Source organism: Nicotiana tabacum, chromosome 19, assembly GCF_000715075.1.
Source record: "Nicotiana tabacum cultivar K326 chromosome 19, ASM71507v2, whole genome shotgun sequence".
NCBI lineage: Eukaryota > Viridiplantae > Streptophyta > Magnoliopsida > Solanales > Solanaceae > Nicotiana > Nicotiana tabacum.
The window spans coordinates 61,761,476-61,785,683 of record NC_134098.1 but is presented as its reverse complement, the minus strand read 5'-3'; the positions used below and the strand labels follow the sequence as shown (position 1 = coordinate 61,785,683).

General features: G+C 35.7%; 2 protein-coding genes across 4 annotated transcripts; both read right to left on the bottom strand.

Moving 5' to 3' along the window:
• Nucleotides 1-11,707: 11,707 nt before the first annotated feature.
• On the bottom strand, nt 11,708-16,713 carry LOC107800863 (rho GTPase-activating protein 2). Of its 3 annotated transcripts, XM_016624112.2 has the most exons (5): nt 13,428-14,042; nt 13,280-13,325; nt 13,062-13,182; nt 12,611-12,961; nt 11,708-12,519 (listed from the first exon to the last, which is right to left on the bottom strand). In XM_016624112.2, exons 2-5 carry the CDS (start codon nt 13,282-13,284, stop codon nt 12,082-12,084), a joined length of 915 nt encoding a protein of 304 aa, XP_016479598.1. In that variant the 5' UTR covers nt 13,285-13,325; nt 13,428-14,042; the 3' UTR covers nt 11,708-12,081. The 3 variants fall into 3 exon arrangements, with proteins under 3 accessions (XP_016479598.1, XP_016479596.1, XP_075093908.1); XM_016624110.2 differs by lacking the exons at nt 13,280-13,325; nt 13,428-14,042 and adding an exon at nt 15,986-16,713; XM_075237807.1 differs by having other exon boundaries at nt 13,280-14,042.
• A 2,824-nt stretch (nt 16,714-19,537) lies between these two features.
• Nucleotides 19,538-21,638, bottom strand: LOC107800862 (protein SLOW WALKER 1-like). Its single transcript, XM_016624109.2, has one exon. It carries the CDS (start codon nt 21,482-21,484, stop codon nt 19,883-19,885), a length of 1,602 nt encoding a protein of 533 aa, XP_016479595.2. The 5' UTR covers nt 21,485-21,638; the 3' UTR covers nt 19,538-19,882.
• Between the last annotated feature and the right edge of the window lie 2,570 nt (nt 21,639-24,208).

The following is a 24,208-nucleotide window of genomic DNA, read 5'->3' as shown; positions in this document are numbered from 1 at the left end:
TAGGGTCATTGTAGATCCTTGCAAGGTTAGTGGCCCAGTATGGGATGATCGAAATTAGCTTGAGGTCCGCTAGCAAACTTAATGTGGATGTGTGCTCTACATCAGATCAGATCAGATGTGTTCATTCAACATAGCACTGCTTATGGAGGAATCTTCGGGTGTTGGGTGTTATTCATGTCGTCAGCTATTCTCTGTAATACTCTATTATGCCATGTGGGTTGTGAGATGGCCTAATTATTCGCACGTGTGTTGTGGTCCTCTGTAGCTTATCATTATTGCACCTTAGTCGAGCTCGAGTTTTGTAGCGCATGGCGCTATCCGTCTCCCCAGGGTTGTATTTTTGCACTTGGCGTGCTTGTGGTCGATATTCGGGTATTACGTAGGTATAAGCATTATGGCTTGATGGTTATTTCTTTATTTATTGTTATGTGTGGATCGGGCGGTACGTCGACGCGGGTATGTTGCTTGGATCGGGTTGCACGCCGCAACGGTGTTATATTTGGATTGGGTTGCACGCCCCAATGGTATCATGCGTGGATCGGGTTGCACGCCGCAACAGTGAGGTGTTGTGTACGGTTCCCTATACTTATTTTTGTGTATTTTGCTCCTCATTTCTTGAGGAGGGTTCATAGCATCTGTTTGACCATTTTATTCGTTACGCTGGCCGAGTAGTTCTTTTCCAGAGTTCATGTTTCCTTAGGTATCACATTTGAGTTTGTAGCTTGTTGGCATATTGATGGCGTCATATGAGATTTTTAGCGGTGTTTGAGTTATCTTATTGCCCGAGCAGTTGTACTGGGTGAGACAAGATTATTGGACCTGAAATCAGTGCAATCAGATTTATATAAGGTATATTAGAGGGGAAGAATCCGTGAGTTATTGATTTGACGGGTGATTATGAGTTCTTGCGCATCCCTTTCATCGTTGCAGTATTGTGAGGATTGAAACCAGACTTATATGTGTTATGAGGTATACTACGGGCATCGGGTCAGTGAATTTACAGTTGTAGTGCTTGGAGGAGGTTACCATGGGCAAATGAGTTATGCGGTGCATTTTGTGTTGTCAGCATGGGTGCATGATCTTGTGTGGGTTCAGCATTGATACTATGTTCGTATGTTAGAATCAGGTCTTGTAGAGAAATTCGGAGGTTGGAATTTGGTTCTAAGGCTTATTGACTAAATAAAAGGGAGGATCTTCAGTATGTCTCGAGCTAATGTGCTCAACTGGGTTGTGGTGGAACGGGTAGGTGCACAAGGTGTTGAACAGTGATTTTGGGGCAACTCCGGGGCAGTTCTTGGCACGTTCGAGGACGAACGTATGTTTAAGTGGAGGAGAATGTAACGACCCGACCAGTTGTTTTGAGCTCTAGCTCCCCGTTCGGCAGTTTGAGGCCACTAGTAGCTTCACTTCATGTTGTATGACTTGTACGTGTGGTCAGAATTTAATTTCAGGAAGTTCGGAGTTGTTTCAGAAGGAAAAATCTCAATTCGAAAGCTTTAAGTTGGGAGAGTTGACCAAGGTTTGACTTTTGAGAAAATGACTTTTGAATGGAATTTTTATGATTTTAATAGTTTTATATGGTAATTTCGGACTTAGGCGTATGTCCATATTTGGATTTGGAAGCCCGTAGGACAATTCGGCGCATTTTGGCGAAAAGTTGAAAAGTTAATGTTTTGAAATATTCATAAATTTGACCGGAAGTTGACTTGGTTGATATCGAGCTTGGATTTTGATTCCTGAAATTGGAACATGTCCATTATGTCATTTATGACTTGTGTGTAAATTTTAAAGTCATTCCGGATTGATTTGATACGCTTCGGCGCAAATTATAGAATTTGGAAATTTCATAACTCATAATTCGATTCGAGGCACGATTCGTAGTTTCGGTATTGTTTGATGTTATTTGAGGCCTCGACAAAGTTTGTATCATATTTTGGGACTTGTTGGTATGATTTGATGGGGTCCCGAGGAGCTTGGGTGTATTTTGGATCATTGGTTGAGAGACTAGTAAAGTTAAAAAATTTGGAGTTTGACCATGTTCAATATCGAGTCGAGACGACCTCTTTTCAGTCTTTTGAGTGCGCGAGCAGGTCTAGCGTGTTTTATGATTGAGGTTCATATATGGTTTGTGTCCGGGAGATTTCGGATGAGTTTCGGGGTGGTTGCGGATTATTTCGGAGAAGTTTGGGTTTTCTGGTTTCTTGTGAGGCACTGTTCATTCACAATTGCGAACATTGTTCATTTGCAATTGCGAACAATTATTTTGGAGTTTACTGTTCATTCGCAAATGCGAAATTTTTGTCCGCAAATGCAAACCTCGGCAGAAGACTTAAGGATCGAAACTTGGTCATTTTTTTATTTTCGTTTTTGATTTTGGAGCTGGGTTTTTGGGCGATTTTGAGGAGTTCCTCGCAACTTTGACTTGGATAAGTGTTTTATATCCTAAAGTGATTATATTTCATGATTCCATGGTTATATTCATCAATTATTAGTAAATCAATTGCAAGAACTGAGAATTTTGGCAAAATCTTTCGAAAATGATAAAATGAAGATTTGGAGGTCGATTCGTTATCGGAATTTGATAAAATTGGTATGGTTGAAATTGTATCGGAATGGGTGTTCAGATTTTGTGAATATTTGTCGGATTCCGAGATGCGGGCCCCGGTTTGACTTTTTAAAGTAAAATTTAAAGTCAACATTTTATTATCCAGAATTATTTCCAGAAATTTTAATGATGTTATGTAATTAATTTGGCTATATTTGAGCCGTCCGGAGGTCATTTCACGCGAGAAGGATATTTTGAAATATCGTCTAGTTAAGCCTCTTGTCTAACCTTGTGAGGGGGAAAACTACCCCTAGGTGACGTGATTATTATGTGCTACTAGTTGTGGGTGCTACGTATGCACGAGGGGATGAGAGCCCGTACGTAGTTAAAGCATGTTTATGTCCGGGTAAACTTAGGACTTTGTCATGTAATATTTGAATTATTTGAACTTATTCTGCTGGCTTAATCAATCGAATTTATAAATTGAAATTGATTTAGAAACACATGTATATATGTTAGGCCGAGCCTTATCACCTTGAGTTGTTGGGAAGTTATTTGAGAAACGGTAAAGGTTGCATTCACTTTATACTCATGTACTGTATTGTAATCACGTGTCTCGTAATGCGATAAGTTTCTTTCTTTCTTGTGGAGCGAGCTGAACGCCTCGACAGTATAATAGATGCACATATAGTTCGTGTCGCTCGACCCTCAGCAGTGTACATATTATTCTGGACGGATTGTATGTCCTCGGCATAATCGTGCGTTATATCGCTAGCAGTCAGAATGTTCACGAGATTATCCTTCCACTGATGCCTGGAACTTTATATGGTATTTCCTTATCCGTTTGATATTGGCACATGATATTTCTGAGTTGTTGAGATAGAATACGAGATTGAGAGATTGATATCGTTAAAAGAAATTTTGGAAGATTGTGTTAGCTACAGATTTACCTCACTACTACTGTTGTACTTTTTATCTGTTTATGATTTACCATATTGATTTATTGGACCATTAGTAAGTATCGATGCCGACTTCTCATCACTACTTCTCCGGGGTTAGGCTAGATACTTAGTGGGTACGCGTTGATTTACGTACTCATGTTGCACTTCTGCACTTGTCACGACCCAAAATCCCACCACAGGCGTCGTGATGGCACCTAGTCTCTAAGACTAGGTAAGCCGACTTCTATTACATTTTGAAGCCATTCTTTTTTTATATATAAATAATCAAAACTAACAGCGGAATAAATATGAATATACAACCTCCCAAGACTGGTAGTACTGAGTCACGAACTCTAACTAAATACATGGAATGATCACGAGGACCAAATATACAATATTGTTTGATTACAAGTTAACAGTACAATGAAATGAAAAGATTCTAAGGGACTGCGACGACCAAGCAGCTCTACATTGAATCCTTACGATCCCGCTTTAACTCTGCTCAAGTCCGATATCTCTAATACCTGGATCTGCACAAAAATGTGCAGAAGTGTAGTATGAGTACACCACGCTCGGTACCCAGTAAGTATCAAGACTAACCTCAATGGAGTAGAGACGAGGTACAGTCAAGACACTCACTAGTCTAATAACATGTGCAATATAATATATAAAATAATAGAAAACAAATAACATCAAGGCAACATAAAACAACCATTGATATGCACAGTAAGACAATAAAATCACCATTTAATATCGCTCAACAATTAATAAATACAATTACACCCAATTAAATCAAGTTCATTAATTAAATATCTTCCACATATAATTCTTACGAATAAAACTCTTTTTCAAATATAATTTCGTTGAATAAATATCTTTCAAATAAAATTCTTTCATATAATTCTTCTTGAATAAAAATCCTTTCAAAGAAATATTTTGCATATAATTCTTTCGATTAAAGAGTCACCATGTGACACCTCATTTCAAAATCATAAAAATAAGGGTCTCAGCCCATTTTTATATTTTTTTTATAAACACGGGTCTCGGTCCATTTTTCATATCTCTACGGCACTTCGTGCCCATAATTAAATCATCATATTTTTCCGGCACCTCGTGCCCTCATTTCATATCTCAACTGCACGGACAACTCACGTGCCAATATCCTCAATGTATATAAGATCCACATGATCAATATATTTTTTAATAAAGTAAGGTTAAAATCGGTAAATCAAGTAAGAAATCAATAAATGAATGAATTTATTTTAGAATCATTTGGGTGGAGAAAATAACATTTCAAATAAAATAAAATATCAGATAAACTACTGATTTGGATATAAAATTTATTAAATTAAAACATATTAGAATTTTTCTTTTATTTAAAACAACTCAATCATCAAAACAAGTACAACCCAAAAATGCAAAGTCTCGTACGAAAAAGTCGAGGTCAACACAATACCTCAAGAAATACAAAACACTTAATATTAGGTGAAATAATACATCACGAAAAATACAAGAATTTACAAATTTCAGAAAAATAAAATAACCAAATGCAAGTGCAGCCATAGAGAAATATCAATAAAAGGGCACTCCCGAGGTACTGCCTCGTAGTCCCAAATCATAAATAAATTCACAATATCTCATTTCCTTATATTACCGCGGGAGCCTTCACATTTAATTTTAAAGAAATTATTTTTTTCGAAATAGCATCCCGCATTTTTAGCCATCCTTATCACACCGCATAACTTATAGTAATTCCCCTACTAGCCACGCGTTTCAAGCCACCCTTATCTCACCGCATGCGTTTCAACACCCTGACCTTATATCACCGCATGACTTCTAGTAGTTCCCCCTAGTAGCCACGTGTTTCAAACCACCCTTATCTCACCGCATGCGTATCAATATCACAATATTTCACATATCGTACCTCAAGTGCCCAAATATCACAGCATAATACAACTTGTACCTCAAGTGCTCAAATATCACAGCATAATACAACTTGCACCTCAAGTGCCCAAATCTTAAAGCATATCACAAATTGCACATCAAGTGTTCAAATCTTTCAACACATCACAAATTTCACATCAAGTGCTCAAATCTTACAATATATCACAAATTGCACATTAAGTGCTCAAATCTTACAACACATCACAAATTTCACATCAAGTGCTCAAATCTTACAACATATCACAAATTGCACATCAAATGCCCAAATATTACAACTTGCCATAGAAATCAACAATATATTATTTTTCACAATAAGGAGCACATGGCTCGACCAAACAATATGCTCAAGACTTTAACTCAATAAAATTTATATATATAAGCCCGAGTACGTACTTGTCACCTCGCGTACACGGCTTTTCACATTTCACAAATGGCACATAAGACTCGATACCTATGGGGTAACTTCTCCACTCAAGGTTAAGCAAGACACTTACCTTTTTGAAGTTAGGCCGATATTCCAAAATAGCCTTCTTGCTTGAATTAACCTCCGGACAGCTCAAATCTATCCAAATTAATTGTACAACTTCATTAAAATTTATTGAAAATAATTTCGGATAATAATACGTCGACTTAAAATTTTATTCCAAAAAGTCAACAAAAGTCAATGCGGGACCTTGCTCTCGGAACCCAACATAATTTTCATAAAATCCGAACACCCATTTCGATACGAGTTCAACCATACCAATTTTATCGAATTCCAATAACAACTCGACCTCCAAATCTTAAATTTTCGGTTTTGGAAGATTTTACAAAAATCTTATATTTTCCTCCATTAAATCTGAATTAAATGATGGATTCAAAGACATAATCATGGAAATTAATCAAAACTGGATAAGAATCACTTACCCCAAACACCCACGTAAGAATATCTCCAAAAATCGCCTTCTACCGAGCTCCCAATTAGATTTTGAGTTATGAACTCTAACCCCCATTTTTTGGGACTTTTAATTCTACCCAGATAGGCCTTCTTCGCGTTCGCGACCTCTGTCTCGCGTTCGCGAAGGCCAAAAACTCGCTGCCTCAATTTCTTCTTCGCGTTCACGTTACCAGCGTCGCGTTCGCGAAGGCCTGCCATGCATATCATCGCGTTCGCGTTCGCGATTCACTCAGGTCCTACTGCTTTGCGTTCGCGATTGAAGCTTCGCGTTCGCGAAAGCTGATGACTCCAAGCCCAGTCCCCTCCTTCATTCTACGCGTTCGCAACTGGCCCCTCGCGTTCGCGTAGGTTCTTCCGGCATACCTTCGCGTTCGCGAAGGCCAAATCCCAGCAGCCTCAAAACTCCTCTTCGCGTTCGTGTTCGCGAAGAAGGAAGTCAGATACCAGATACAGCAGTTCCGAAACACACCCGAGGCCCTCGGGACCTCAACCAAATACACCAACAAGTCCTAAAATATCATACGAACTTAGTCGAATTCTCAATTCACCTCAAACAACATCAAAACGACAAATCGCACCCCAAATCAAAATCTATGAACTTTGAACTTTCAAATTCTATAACTTGTGCCGAAACACTTCAAATTAATCTGGAATGACTTCAAATTTTGCACACGAGTCATAATTGACATTATGGACCTACTTCAACTTCCGGAATCAGATTCTGACCCCGATATCAAAAAGTCCACTCCGGTCCAATTCACCAAAAATTCGACTTTCGCCATTTCAAGCCTAAATTGGCTACAGACCTCAGATTCACAGTCCGGATACGCTCCTAAGTCCAAAATCACCCAACGGAGCTAACGGAACCGACAGAACTCCATTCCGGAGTTATTTTCACACAGTTCCGACTACGGTTAAAATTCTAAGATTTAAACTTTTGTCTTAGGGACTAAGTTTCCCAAATCACTCTGAATCATCCGTAAATCAAACTCGATCACACACGCGGGTCATAATACATATTGCGAGGTTGCTCGAGACTTTAAGTCACTGAACAGGGCATAAATTCTTAAAATGACAAGTCGGGTCATTACAGCACTAAATGTGTGCGATCTGACAGGTTCATTTAGTGATCATCCTGGCACGTAGGCGCAGTTGTTGAGGAGACTTTATGTGAGCTGTATTCCAGGCTATGCATCGCAATCCACAAAGTCCCCATCATACTATTCACCCTATCTTGTCTTATTTACATTTCAAACATATGTTTTATTATTATTGTACTCCTTAGTAAATGTCCATGCACTTGTGACACCGAATTTTGGGATATACTAGTTGATGCTTACGGTTCTGTATATTATCATCGCCTTTCATTTCTTTTATAAACTACTAATTTTGTATGTTCCCGTGGATTTAAAAATGTAAATTTCCTTTCTTATTAAAATTTATGATTTCGAAAGTAATAAAATGAACAACTAATGCGATAGTTCACCGTTGGCTTGCCTAACGGCAACGTTGGGCGCCATCAGGACTTATTGCGCGTTTATCTGCACATTTTTAGTAGATAAAACTTAAATTTTTAAAATAAATGTAGCTGTCTCATTCAGAGGGATTCTGTAGAAAAAGGAGAGTTAGAATGTAAATGTAATTTACCAAGTATTTGTATTCTAGGTCAATTTGATGAAAATTCTCTAATTCTTATTTTCCTGACGGAGGAATTAGAATCTTGACTGTTGGATAACACTTTATTGCACTTGACCATTAAGCAGTCAATTCTCTTGATCTCTTGTTTTTTTCTTTTATTATGTTGCTTAGAGCGGGAGAAATGCTTTAGAATAATTGAATAGAATGCCGCATACATTTACTAATATATGTCAGCTTAGACAACAGTAACAAAAGTTTGAAATTGTTAGGTAAAGCAACTTCCTCTCTCTTTTTTCCTTCTTCTAAAAATCATTTTCAGCTATTGCAAATTGATTGACATTATTATAATTTTAATATATAAAAGTGTTGGTTGGAATAGTGTAAGTTCAGCGCTGAGCTGATGGAAGTGGGAGTGGATGTGAAACTTGAATCACAGGTCATCCCGAGTAGAGGCAGCTTCAAGTACCTTGGTTCGATTATCCAGGGGGGAGGGGAGATCGACGAGGATGTCACACACCGTATTAGGGTAGGATAGATGAAGTGGAGGTTAGCATCTGGAGTCCTGTGTGACAAGAGAGTGCCACTGATACTCAAAGGTAAGTTCTAAAGCGGTGGTTAGACCAGCTATGATGTATGGGGCTGAGTGTTGGCCCGTTAAGAACTCACATATTCAGAAGATGAAAGTAGCAGAAATGAGGATGTTGAGGTGGATGTGCGGGCACACTAGGATAGATAAGATTAGGAATGATGATATTCGGGAGAAGGTGCACGTGGCTCCCATTGATGACAAGATGCGAGAAGCGAGGCTTAGATGGTTTGGACATGTTCAGAGGAGAAGCTCAGATGCTCCGGTACGGAGGTGTGAGCGGTTGGTTGTGGAGGGCACGAGAAGAGGTAGAGGGCGGCCTAAGAAATATTGGGGAGAGGTGATCAGGCAGGATATGGCGAGACTCCAGATTTTCGAGGACATGACACTTGATAGGAAGATGTAGAGGTCGAGTATTAGGGTTGTAGGTTAGGAGGTAGTTGAGTCTTGCCTTACGTCGTACCATTGTGGGACTAGCCAGGTAGGGTTTTTGTCTAAGATAGCTAGTGGCAATGTTGTGTCTTACTATTTCGCTTTTCAGTGAATGGCTTATTTACTAGCTATCGCTTTTGCTTTGCATCTTTCTTCTGGATTTCATGGTGTTCTTATTTTTCCTGTGATTGTTGTGGTGATGCTAATATTGTCTCCTTTTGTCCTTTTGTTTTCTTGAGACGAGGGTCTTTCGAAAACAGCCTCTCTACTCCTTCGGGGTAGGGGTAAGGTCTGTATATACACTACCCTCCCCAAACCCCATTAGTGAAATTTTACTAGGTTGTTGTTGTCGTTGATTGGAACAGTGATATGGAAGACGAGGAGGATGAAGGTGAAGATGAAGGGGATGTAGTTGAATAAGGTTGGAATTTTGGTGTCAATACACAGAGGCGGATGCAGCCTACTAGCTACGGGTTCAACTGAACACATAACTTTTGACGCGGAGTAAAAATTTGTATGTAAAAATTCATTAAAATTGCAAAAATAGTAGATATGAACCCATAACTTTAAAAATATAATGGGTTCAATGTTAAAAATCTTAAAATTGAACCCATAGGATTTAAATTCTGGATCCGCCTCTGTCAATACACGTAAAAAAAGCTAAAACTAAGGTTATAGTTGATTCAGTTATGGAAGAGTTGAAGTGCCAAAAGGACAAAGATAGGCACTTGTTTGGCCTCTTAATATATTTGTTAAAGAGGTTCATCATATAATCCAACGTAGTCTTGCGGAGCTTCCATTTCTGATCACTGGTTTCTTTCTCCTCCTCACCCCCTCCCCCCTGCTTTGGCTTTCAATATTTTTATTACATCCATATATAAAAAGTTATATCAAGTGTATATAGAAATGAAAGGTAATTTGAATGGAAATGATTATATGGTTTCTTTCATTTTTCTTTTGCCCCACTTTTACCTCCTCCTTGTTTCTTTCTTCTGTATACAATAATAATGTAACGATAATAACAATAGTTAAGTTAGACTTGAAATCGGTTACATGAAAACTTATTGATCATGTTACTTTATTTAAACTTATATCATATCAATATTATATAAAATAAAATTAATAATAAAAATTAAAAGTTAAAAACTCTTTATATTTTCTATTAACGTATTAATAATTGAAAGACTAGGAGTATTTAATAATAAAGGTAAAAGTACTAATTCTTTCTTCTGTATGTATCTTGTACTTTTTTATCTTTTACTTTATCACTTTATCGGTTTATATATAAGGTTGTCATGAAATTTGGTGGGGTAGAATAACCTCATGATTTTGCTAGCCACCCAGCATTAATGATAACGATGATACATAAAATCTCTACAATCTCGTACCACAAAAGAAGCGGGTATTACTAATGTTCTTTTCTTCTTTTCTTTTTGGTCTTACCAATAAAATAAATTTAGTTACATACATTGGCAATGTCAAGAATTTCTATAGCATCAATATACTTTAACTGATTACAGCATATTATGTGCTTTATTAAATTACCATTTTAGGCTTACTATGAACAATTATATATTGTTTGAGGTTACTTTAAATTTTATGGTATATAAAAACTCTACACAGTAGGTATACAAAAGTTAAACTCAATCACAAATTAGCAACTAATTAAGAGCTTTTTTTTTCTTTTTGTTTTCACTCTTAAGAATTGCTAATGGGTTAGCAATTCTTTATATCAAAGGAACCAACATGTTTGTCTACAAGATTAAACTTAGTTGTAGTAGATTAACGAGAGGACCAAAATGATTGAATTTGTTTCTTGAAGTTATTGTACAATAAAAATCCTGCTTTGAGTGAGAGAAAAGGGTATCTCTCCACCCTTTACCCGTAGGTCGAACAACCTCGTATATAGCTTGTACTAGTAATGAAAAGAAACCAAAGAACGTAACGTTCTTGCTCCATTTTGATTTTTTGCAAGTACATAGCTTGTACTAGTAAAAGAATTTACAGAAACAAGAGAAAAATTAATGATGGTCCTCAACAGTCAACAACCATATTTTGATTCAGAATTTAAAGATATTAGATACACTCTAAAACTTCTATACATATTCTTAATTTTTTTCTTTTAAATCTCTTACGTGTATATATAATTGAAATCTGATACATAAATACACATGCATCCACAGCTATATACTGATTACTGGATCTGCTTTGGCCTTTGCCAATATCAAGAAGCAAAGAGTATTTATTGGTCACATATGTGGAATGAGATCCTATCAACTGAAATATTCATACCGAGGAAATTGCGCAATGGAAAATCATAGCAACAACTTAATGTGGTTGAATCTAAAGCGCACCATGTAGCGTATGCAAGATAATACTGTTCCAAGAAAAAAATCACATACTTCAAATATTAAGAACAAATGGAAATGGAGCACAAATAAACTTGCTTCAATCAAATTCCCACTAACACAATCGCCTTTCACTGCTTTATCCACTTTTCTTAAAGGAAGGCTAGCCACTCTCCAAAAACAAGTACTAACAGATTTGATTAAAGAATTATTACCAATTAACAAGATTCATGAAATATGAAAGGGAAAAAAACGCAATCTTATAGAGAAGTTCCCTACTATTATTCCCTTGTTAAACCAAAAACATTACTTTGATTCTTATCTGAGATTAAGGACTTTGTTCTTTTATAAGAATCATCTTCTTTTCATCATCTTCCTTCGACAATCTTTATTTTACATCAATTTTAACTGGTCAACATTAGAGAGCCGTTGCTCTGCTGATGAAACATAGGAAATAATCAGCCTAAAGCTGAACAAGGATTCACAAGTCAACAACAAGCAAATCATTCAGTGTCTAGACTAAGCCTAACCAACAACACTTTACATAAACAGCCATTCACTGACGATACAGAGATTTAGAACTTCCAAAAGATGCATCGCCGGAATAGATTCAATTTGTATTTCCACATGCTCCAGTTAATCTGCTTGCACCTTAAGCCCCACAGAAACAGTAAGCTGCTCTTGTGCTAGTGCTCAAGCCTGAAATCCCATTATTTACTATCATTTAAACACGAAGAATCTCCATCAAAAGTGGAAGAACTCGTGGGGTTATCGTGTTCACTACACAAAATTCCTTCTAGCTGTTTCCGGAAGTCATTTTTTGCATGATCGTTCTCATCCAATTGCCGTAGGAAGCTTCCTTCCATTTCACTCAGTGATTCGATTTCATCTCTGTCTTCACTGCTGTAGCTGTAACGAGGTTGCTCATCATCATCTTCTGATGCGGGCCCTGTTGATTCACATCTAGTCTCCATCTCTCGTTGAGTGTCAAATTCCTTCTCAGTTTGTCTATCAGAAAAACTAGATGACATGGTTGAATATCCTCCATCTTCTGTCTCTCCACGTTCTCGTAGTGTTTTCACAATCAGGGCCTTCAGTAAGTTCATCACTTGAACAGCGTGCATGAGCGCTGTCAATGGATCAGACATCTGATACCAGAACAACAAATTTAACAAAATGCTTCAACCAGTTAGTGAATTTAAGATTCTGTATGCCTTGACAAAAGTATATTCCACTTACCTGTGTCATATTTGGGGCGAAAACCATCGCAATATTTCTGGCATTCATTTTGTTGGATTCCTCTTGCTCAACAACATCAGCCATTAGCTCAATTGCCCAGTTGAGCAACGCGGTCTCAGTTGGTTTAAGCTGTTCCACAAGCTCGATAAATTCTTCCTCCGTGCTGCACTGCAAAACCTGTTCTGGTGAAAGCCCGTCAAGCACACCTGCTGGAAGCTCTCGGAACCAAGCTTTGATGAGACCGGCCAAACAGTGGACATTTATATCGTCGGGCACAATCCCTCTGTTGAGCTGGTCCCTTACTTCCTCCTCATGGCTATTCTCTGGGTTTATTCGAAAAATTCCTTCAGCCTAAAGGTTCATCCAGCAATACTTAGAAAACTATTTGGCAAGAAATATTGTTATGGAAGAGACTACTCATCCATCAGAAACGAGAGAAAAATTGAGATACCTTCAGACCACCTTGTGAGTATAAGCGTTCCTGCATTAACAGGAGAATAGTCGGGACACTGTTGCCTCTTGTATCATAAGAACACTGCATCGACTCTGCAGAGATACCAAAAACGCTGACGCTGCAAAAAGAAAATTGCTACAAATTCAGCATGATACAATAAATAGCTTGAAACTCTGTTTATAAACTCTGGATGCAAATTACAGCCAACCACTTACATCATAAATGTGACTCCACAGAAATAGAAACAGGAATCAACATCCGCTGTGCATTTGTTATGTTATAAAAAATTAAAAAGTGTTTTCTGAAGAATAACCTTGATAGAAATTCACAAACTACTGTTAGAAAAGTTTAAACTACACATACCGACAGAGTTCTAAGAATGGAGTAAAACTGAATACACAGTAGAGAGACCAACAGTGCAAAGCATTCAGCATCTGCATGATATGGTGGAATCACTGTCAATTGAAACAATAGCAATCACCATTCAAGAGGACCCTCAAACTTCCAACATCTGGAATGGCTTCTTCATCAAAACCAACTATAACCAGTTTACTCCGATATAGCATTTTTTTTTCTAATTTTTGTTTTCCCTTTTTCTTTTTAAGGGATTGACTAAAGAAAGACAAAAGATACATACAACTAGGGGTGTCAATGGTTCAGTTCGGCCGGTTATTTTATAAAATTTGTACCATACCAGTTTTTCAGTTATTCTATTATGTATAACCAAAATTAGACTTTTCGAAACCGTCCCAATCATGTTGGTTTCTCTTCGGCATCGGTACGGTTCGGTTAATTTTTGTTATTTTTTTAAATATCATGTAAAATTCACCAGTAGAAGTAGAATGCAATAACATATGTTCTTTTATAGGACTTAGCAAAACTTTCTAGACATTTTTACTGTTTAAAGAGTGATGAATTAAAAAAAATAAAAGATTGCTAGAGTATAGATCCATCAACTATTCTACAACAACGTAAAAGAAACCAAGCAAAGGCAAAAAAAATTTAAATCACACGAGTGGAAAGATATTAACCAAGTTGGGACTCAAGAATAAAGTCTATAGAAGATTAAATATTCAAAAAGATAAATTTAAATTATATGAAAGGAAACATATTCAATACATTGTAGTTTGCTACTCATAATCGCTAGAATACTTTGTGTCTTGCTAATGAAGATACTTGAAATAACTTAGTTTAAGTAGAAGTAGCATAATAGGTTTTAGGAATTAGTATTTTGAGTTTAATTACTTGTTGGCTTGTAACAATTTTCATAATTCCAAGGCCCAAAGAAAACTTTAATGCATTATTATTTTTAAACTTACTATATAAATATATTTTTCACATGTAAAATTTATTCGGTACGGTTCGTTATTTTTTCGGTTTATTTTCATAAAATAAAAAACCTACCCTAATTATCGGTGCGGTTATAGATTTATATAAAAACTTACGGTTTCTTTAAAAGAAACCTAAAAATCAGTTAGCTGCGATACGGTTCGGTCGATTTAGTCGGTTTTCGAATATCCATTGACACCCCTACATACAACCATCCTCCTTGTGCTGTCTTTACTAAGTATCTACGCTTTGTGCTTACTTGGATAGCTAAATTCCAATCACTGTTGTCCTAAGAGTTTGTTCTTAAACTGAAGCTACTTCAAGTCCCCAACCATGGCCATCTTAGTTTTGAAGTGATGAGTTTAGCCCTTAGCAAAAGATATGACAATAAAGCACAAAAAATTGAAAGTTATGTAACCAGTGAGATAAATTAGGGGCAAAACTTAGTAGTCTAGATATGTTCGAAGAATTATCTTAGGATCTTCCTTGTTACCATTTTAACGGGAGACACCACAAGGATTAGATATAGTACAGGAACATTCCCATCTTTGCATAGTGCATACTGTCAACGAAAGTTGCTGGAAAATAGTTATTTTGACGTTTTGGTCAAGGAACTACTACTTCCATTCATAGTTACTACTCGAGTTGCAATGGTAAAAGCATCCATCTTGACATACTACAGTTTTACAAAAGCCGCTTCCAGTTGGTAGCAAAACTTTACTAAAATGATAATTTTGAAAAAGTTGGATGTAGATGCAGATACAACCTTAAATAATCAATTATAGAGCCAACCAAATTATGAGGGGTGATAAAGCCACTACTAATTCGGCACAAGGACACTCGTGTGACAAATTAATAGGAACCCAAAAACCAATTAAACCTTGTCGGTTAGTGAGGCATGACATAAAAGTGGTCTATTATGATCATGTACCCAAAAGGATAGGGGACCATTGAAATAGGCACATCACAACTATTGAATTACAAAGTAGGATAGAGACATAATAGAGGTGTTGACTAGTTGAGCATGGTTAGAACATACTGATGCTATCCTTATCCTCAATTAGCTTTAAACTCTAAATAGGAGTAAAACACAGTAAATCTGTTTTATAAAAACTTCACTATTTCTTCAGAGTTTGCATGAACCACTCCTAAACTTGTTACATTGCAGATTCTGTTGGCAGATCATTATACTAAGACATATTTACTAGTATTTGAATAAGAAACTGAGCTTTGCAAAGAATGTCTGTCCAAAGCTCAGATTAAGTAGAAGGGTTGTAAAGATAGTCTAACTATGATAAATCCTCCAGTTATTACTAACGAATTATATAGTCAGCCCTAACTAGTTTGGGATTTGAATTGCAGCCTCGAATACTGGTAATTGAGCTGAAAACTAGACAAGCTTATTCTGAGTAACTATCACCCCCTAAAAGTAAAAGTCTCAGCTTTATATCAGTTTTATGCTTTGTTAATCAGATGCAAACAACATATAAAACAAAAAAGAATCAATCTTTTCGACAAACAGAAGTCGACCCAGATCAAGAAATTGAAATTCAAGAGCACCCAAAAACAAAAACTGAGGTTCTTAAACAAACCTGGCACTGGGTACTTTGCAAGGGATTTCAACTTCAAACTCAAGAGGAAGACCCAAAAATCCATGAAACCGATCGAAAGTGACATGAGTTAGATGCTGGACATTTGTGGGCCATCCGATTTCCATATGATGAAGATGAACGGTGGATTTCATCACCTCCTCCTCCTTTTGATCATCACGACAAGACATCATAGATTTCCTCAAAGCTTGTAAGATAAAATCCAACAAAGACAACTGCTGCTGCTGCTTTTGCTCTTCCTTTGACCTCTTCCCATTTCCACCACCTCCGCAACCCACCCCCCTACTCACCATAACCAACCCCGTCATCTCTCTTCTTGTTTTCTTTCGCCAAAAACACACACTGGCACACGCACAGAATCCTTTTTCTATCTCAGTTTCTTTAGGCTGTGTTTGGGGTTGTTTAATTGGTTGCATTGAAGATAGTTTTTTGAATTTCGAGGTTCCTGAGGGGTTCAAACGGCAACTGGTTTCAAATTTTTTGTACTCTAGACTGACCAGAAAGCCCTTGCCAATAAGATAGTATTTCAGTTATGCCCACATCCTTCTACAGAAAGTCAGAAATACAGAACATTTCTGGTTTCAGGTGGGTGTAGTTTAGTTTACCAGTCATCACTATTATTAAGTCTTGCTACATCTAACTAAAACCTAACTGCTCCTTAGGTCTATGCTTTATTTGTTTGAATTATGTCAAATCATCAATTAATGTAGTTTTATTATAAGTATTTAATATATGCACACTTAGCTTCTGCTCACTCTTAATTGTCCTCAAGATAGTTCAATAATCAAACTACTTACTACACAATCCAATTGCAGCATTACAAATTTAAGTCTGCAATTGGGTCTTTCCTCTTTCACAATTACTCTGCAAGTGTGTCTGTCTTATCTTCGCTAACTTCTACTAGCTCAATTTAAATTATCATGTGATCTTATTTATATATACCCATTATTGATGATATGAAGTCAATCTTTATTTAACTACTGGAGTATATTGTAATGTTATAATGTTACCTGACGGAGTATTGTAGGAGTAACGAATTAAAAAATTTGACTCTTTTCATTCTTTTCAAAATAGATGGAGTAAATTACTAAATTTACTCTCAATCCGTTTCAAATTAGGCGAGATAATTTCTTTTTTAGTGTGTTTTAAAATAAATTACTCATTTTTAAATTTAAAAATAATTTAATTTTAAACTATTCATTTTAACTTTAATAAGAAACTTTTATAATCACGCAAATATTATGTCCTACAAAATTTTCAAAAAAAAAAATTTTAAACTCAGACAAACTGGCTGATATAAATTAAAAGGGAGAGATACTCAAAAGTGAGAATTTTTCTCTTGAAAGGTATGACAAAAGTTATGTGAGGCATCGAGACTTGTGCAGTTAGAAGAGCGGGCCGACTTATTTTGACTTTCCTTTATCCCGTTAGGCTGTTACGTGTGCTTGTCTGAATAAGTTAAGTACACTTTAAGGTTCCATTCACTACTTCAAACATTATACATAGTAATAAATAAAATAAAACTCCACTTGTATAGGCTTGCTTACATTATCCATCCCAAACTCATATAAAGGAGGAGAGTTGCAGGTAGGTAGACAACTACCTCAAAACTTGTCAATAATAATGAATCCTTATAATACAACTGAATCTAAAAAAAAAAAAGTGAGGATTCGTAAAATTGGCACCAACTTGATTGACTAAGGCATAGTTATCGTTGTAATATACATACTAAATAAAGAAAATTCAAATACTACTTTCAGTCCTTGAACCTAATGCAGCTACGTGTAGAAGTTTGTCTCTAAGCTTGTTTTGTATTGTATTGTATTGTATCGTTTGATTGATACAATATTTGGATAGATTGTATCGTTTTTTGTCATTTTATGATATCACACACCAGTAATATGAAGAATAAACTTACAATATTATTAAAAAAAATTATGATACGGTATATAAAAAGGTAGGGTAAATGATGAAATAATATCATTTAATAATAATGAAGGATGAGATTGAGAGAAAAAGACAACGCAACGACGCGACCACACCAAATCGGCCGTTATATAAAGTGACACATTTCGTTGTTACGTAACGACGGATTTAACTATACGATACAATAATATTTAAATAACAATCAAAACAAACATCGTATTTAAAATAACAATACGATACAATACAATATGTATCAACTATCCAAACAAGCTGTTAGAAGCTGGCCGGAGAGAAGGTTCAAAAGTCCAAATGGTTGTGTTTTTATATACTCCAATTAATGGAGTGAAGAAGGTCAACTAAACAGCACCAAATTCTTGGAAACCAATGATACATCTACTCTACTAACAATTGATGCAAATGTATCCGTTACTTTCGACTCCACAGGTATAAATATTCTTGGAAATATGTATTTAATATTAAATTTGTACCTATTAGACGCTGCCATAAACTTGTAGTGAGTGCATTTTGATCAACTTTACTCTTGATCAAACACAAGATCGTAAAATTGGACTTTCGAGGTTATTGATAACCCTATCGTAAAAGAAATTTTAAAACTTCAAAAAAGAAATGAAACAAAAAGTCTTTTAACCAAAGTATAACGGAGGTCTTAAAACATTGTCAAAAAGTAAAGGGTATCAATGGCCTGGAAGTGTAACAAAAGGTAATCTTAGAACATTTCTAATAGTGGAAGGGCAAATTTGGACCTCTTCTATTTATAGTATCTGTAAGATAATATCCAACTCTTGCTGATACATTCTTTCACTATTCCGTTCTAACATGAAAATAATACCTGAGCCCATATGAACCCCTTGCAAGGAGGAATTTTGACCTTCCATAGTTTGACATCTAATGTGATAGGGGAATCATAATTTCTAGTCTAGCAAACTTATTGTGGCATATTATACCACTTAAATCTTATAAAATTTAGGCAGAATAAATGAGGTCCAAGCAATAAGAGCTTGACATTATCAATGGTTTCTTCCTCTTCCATTAGACTATTTGGCTTTATCCTTAAGGCATCTTTTGCTTTTGGACAGTTGGAGTACCTTAACACCTGTAAAGTCCCCTGATCATTTTTTGGACTTTGTTAGCTCTTTAACATTAGTATAGGACTCTTTGTACTGAAACTAACAAATCTTTTGTATCTATATTTCTGCATCTTCTTGATGTCATTTATAATATCTCTTACTTTATCAAAAAAATAAAAACTGAGTGTTTTACCTAAATGAGATGAAGTTCACCAATAATAAGGTTTTCGCTTAATAGTACATATCAAGAATGCACTCCAAAATTGCAGTGCAGTAAGCATTAGCAGAAAGTTTGCACTGCAGTAAGCATATTGCAAGAAGTATGCAGCAACTTGTCTGTCTTAACATAAAGATTCCGCCCACATCTTAATATTCTGCACATTCTGTTCTCTTTTGCTTGCGGAATTTCCAACTTCACAGACATGAAAAGAATTTGATGGTAGAATGAGCTCAAATATACCAGTTGCTAGTTATGTCAAATTGGCCTAGCTAATTAAGTAGCAGCTTAAACAAATACTCATACAAACTAATCCCTTTCAGGAAAATTGTAATTTTGTAAGGATGAGATTTAACAACTTACATAAGCTGTGACCTGCATGTATTCTTCATGGGTAAAAGAAGGACAATCCCATATAAAAGAAACAAAATTTCTTGAAGGAATACTACAATGTATTTCCACGTGAAAGCAGATAAGAAGTCTCGTCTTCATCCTATTGTGATGTCATCTCTATTAAACCTGCTATTCCTATCATGCTATTGCTTGTGATGGCAAAATTTTTTGTAGTCACTCAGTTGAAGGAAATCCTAGCAGTAAAAAAGGCAAAACGTAGAGCCAGATAGTCGACAGGCAACAATAAGCAAAATATCATCTCCTTGCAGCAATCTTGAGCAGAGGACATACAATTCCCTGTATCTGTTGCAATGTCTGTTGTACTCTTATTTCCTCCTCAACGTCCCGTTTAAGATTCCTAATGTGACCTCTCAGTTCATCTGAAGACTTAATATCTTCAGTTCGCATCTCAATAACTTTCTTTGTCAAGCCCATCAAGAACCTTGAAAATCTAGGCATGGTCGAGTACCTCTGCAGAAACCTCAGAAGCAAACCAAGTTCCTCAGTTTCCAAGTTTGACACACACCTCAACAACTTCTTCCTAGCAACCAATTCCTCCATAACAGCAACCACATTTTCCGGGCTCTTCCCACTCAAAGCAGCTACCAAAGCATCCTTATGCATAAATTTCTTCAACAACTTATCATGCTCCGCCACCTTAATCTTCTTCGGCTTCTTAATCAAGTAATCCCATTCGGATGGCTTCTCATTCTGCCCCCGCTGAAAATACCTGAAATAAGATGGCCTCAACACCCGCCTCCGAGGCTCCTCCACTGGAGCAAATCCACCACCAAAAACCCCAAGCTCCAAACTTTCACTATCCTTCACCTTTCTCCTCCCAATATACAAAGTCCCATTCGACGCCCCAATCACCCTCGTAGAACAATCCGGTGAAAACCCAACAGACATTAGAGGATTAGGGAACCTCATCGAATGAGTAATCTTGAACTTAGCATAATCAAAAACCTTCATATATCCATCCAAAGACACACTCAAGATCCTATATTGTTGCGCCTCCTCGCCACTCTCCTTCCCAACTTTACCAACACAAATTGAAGTCACAGTCTTGTTATGACTCTCCATTGTGTATAACAACTTTCCACCTCCAAGAACATCCCAAATCTTCACAGAATTCCCACCAGCAGTAGCAACTAACCCACCAGATGGCAGATAAATCACATCCTCAACAGGCTTCCCATGATCAAACTCCATCACGGAACCCGAATTCAAAACCCTAACATCCCAAACTTTCACCGTATGATCATAAGAACCGGAAACAAACATATCATCACTAACCGGCGAAGCATCACCACACCTCACATAATCCTTATGCCCTAAAAGATCGTAAATTTTTGATTCAGTAGTAATATCCCAATACTTAACAACGGCATCATCACCACCGGAGAACAGGTGGAGCTTATCGGCGCGTGGGTAACGGACAGCACGAACGGGTCGGGTATGACCGCGAAGGCGACGGAGAGGAACACGGGATTTAAGGTCGAGAACCTGAACGGCGCCGGAAAGATCACCGGCGGCGATGAGACGACCATCGGAACGGAATGAAGCGGAGGTGACGGTGTCTTTGAAGGCGGAGGAGATGGTGGTTTTGGGTTCGAGAGTTTGGCCGGAGAAAATGGAGACAGTGGCAGAATGTGTGGCGGCGAAATCGTGAGGGGATATTGGGGAAAATGATAGGGAGGTGATTGCAGAAACTAGGGTTTGGGATTGAAGGTCTTTAGGGGTTTTGAATGATCTCCAGTACTTGGATTCAGGGGTTGGGGTAGTGGAATTTGCTGAAGTGGGTTTTAATTTGGGCTTCACCGGGAAAGTTCTTGCTATGGATTGATTTTCTGCCATTGTTGGAGCTCTCTGCTACGCAAGTGAACTTCGGCTGAAGAGGCTTTAGGGTTTAAGGGCACTTTCTTCTTTATTGCTTACTAGGTGATTAGGGTTTATGAACCTGAATCTGAGAGAAGTAGAGAATACGAGGGGCGGGTTTTTTGATACCCGACTCGCCCCACATAAGTTATAAGCAAGGGGCTTCGTATTTACTCAAAATCAATACATGTATTATGAATATATATTTTGGTTTTAAATAGTAACAGTTAAAATTAAATTGTTGGATTAATGTAAATGTGTACGACTAAATATTTTTCCTATGTCACCTCCTAATTAAACTTTTGACCAAAATGGTTTCAAAGTACTGTATTTGAAAAAAAAAAAAGAAAAATCAGATCCTATTGAAAATCGAAATGCCATGAAGTGTTTTACTTGTTCTTTTAATGTTTAACTAATCGAAATAATCCGATAAAAACTATTTTGATTCAAAGATATGAGAGAAAAGTATTGTTGAGTTTTAAGGAGACATGTTGTTTGAATTTAATATTTCCGTAATGATTTAAAAATAATTCTTTCTCTTTTGCATGTATGTTTTTCTTTTTACCTTTTTTATAGTTTGAACAATAGCTGTTCTATAGCCTGTTTGGTCAAACTTCTAAAATTAGATGATTTTAAAAATATTTTTGGTAAGAAGTAGCTTGTGTTGTCTAATTAATTTAAAAAATACTTTTGAGCAATAATTAGTGTTTGACTAAGTTTTGAAAGAGTACTTTAACAAAAGTGTATTTTTCTCAAAAATACTTTTCGAAAAAAAATATCTTTGGAGAGAAACTATTTTTTTCCAAACATATTATTAGACTCGATTTATTTTGTATTTACAAATTAAGATGTTTGGCCTGAGTATATATTTGATTGTTAAGATCATATATCTAAATCTAGATACTAAATATTTTAGATTTTTTATATCTAATTAAGTATATTTGTCTTTATTTTAAAACTAATACATATAAAAATTAAATAATGTAACAACAACAAAGATGTATATTTGTCTTTGTTGTTGTTAATCATCTTTTTCTTCGGTAAAAAACATCCATAAGCTCAAATTTTGAAAATTTGAAGTTGATGTGAAATGTAGCCATGATTTGTAGCATTAATATAAATCAATCTCTCATAATCACTAATTTCTACTTAAAATGTAAACATGATTTTAAAATTATGCTCTACGTTAAATTTTATCCGTTTGTTGTTAGAAATCTACATAAAATTAAGATATTATTGGAGTAGTTGCTCATTAAAGTAAGGTTAGATTAGCACTAAGGGGCTAGCCATTATTGTATCGACGGACCCGAAAAATATTGATTCAAATTTTGTGTTTATCTTAAAAATTTTATTAATTATGTATAAATTATTAATTTAGAATTTAATAAATTAAATAAACTAAAATCCCTAAATAAGACCGTGTGTTTACACCAAACCATGATAACTTACTATAGTTAAGCGATTTAATGAGGTGACATTGCACATAACTGATCATGGTTAAGTATTTGAAATTCATGTGCAAAACACATGTTATGCATATATTGGTATGATGCAATGCGAATAAATTTTTGCCCTCGGTAATGGCAATGGTCAATTGTTTACTACTCCTTCCATTCACTTTTACTTGGCATGTATACTAAAAATAGATTTTCATTTTTACTTGTCACTTTACGCATATCAAGTGAAAATAATTTATTTTTTCTGTTATACCCACAGTATTTATTACTCATTTCAAATCATTTTCTCAAATCCAATAAAATATGCATCAATTAATATGAGTATCATGGTAAATTATGCACTTCATTTATTATTTCTTAAGAGGCGTGAAAAGTAACGCGTCAAGTAAAAGTGAACGGAAGGAGTACTAGATTTACCATGAAGTCATCAAGATGGATAGTTGTAATACTTCAAATGTGTCAATACAATACACAAATAAAACAAAATATACTATCAGAAATTAAAAGGAAAAAACAAACAAGAAGTCTCGGCATCTACATTATCTATGGCTATAACTAGATCAAAGCAAATGTTTTTAAGAGAAAAGCAAAGCGTGGGTAAACAAGACAGCTCAGTGTTACTTTTCCTATAGTATTAAACTATTGTAGGTGTTTAAGTTTCTTCTTTCACTTATGTTAGCTAGGAATAGCATTTGTATTCAGTAATAAATATTAAAACATCATATATTTTCCAATTATCTTTGAATTTTAAAGTAATCAGCCCACGCTCAATTCCTAATTGAAATAAGAATAATCAACAATTTATTAGAAACGACTAATTAAAAGATTTGATTTTGGTTTCCCTATAGAATTTATAAATTTCAATAGGTAAATATAATAAATTAAAAATCAAAAAGTATATATGGCTTCACATAATCTTCATTTCAGAAAAAGGAAAATGGTTACATCATCATATTGATAAGAGAACATAACTCAATATATTATCAAATATAGGATTATTTTGTATTTGAAAAATCATATTTTCCGCTATATGATAGTATTTGATTAAACACAAAATTTAAAATATTAATTTGACTTAAGTAATATATAGTAGTTGATATGGAAGTATAAAATATTAGTTGAAAAGAGATCAATTAGTATATCAAAGTTAGAATGTGAATAATTTAACCAACTGAAATATTGAAAATTATATAAAAATAAAAATATGATATATTTTGAAATAAATAAGTGTTGTGTTAATTAGAAC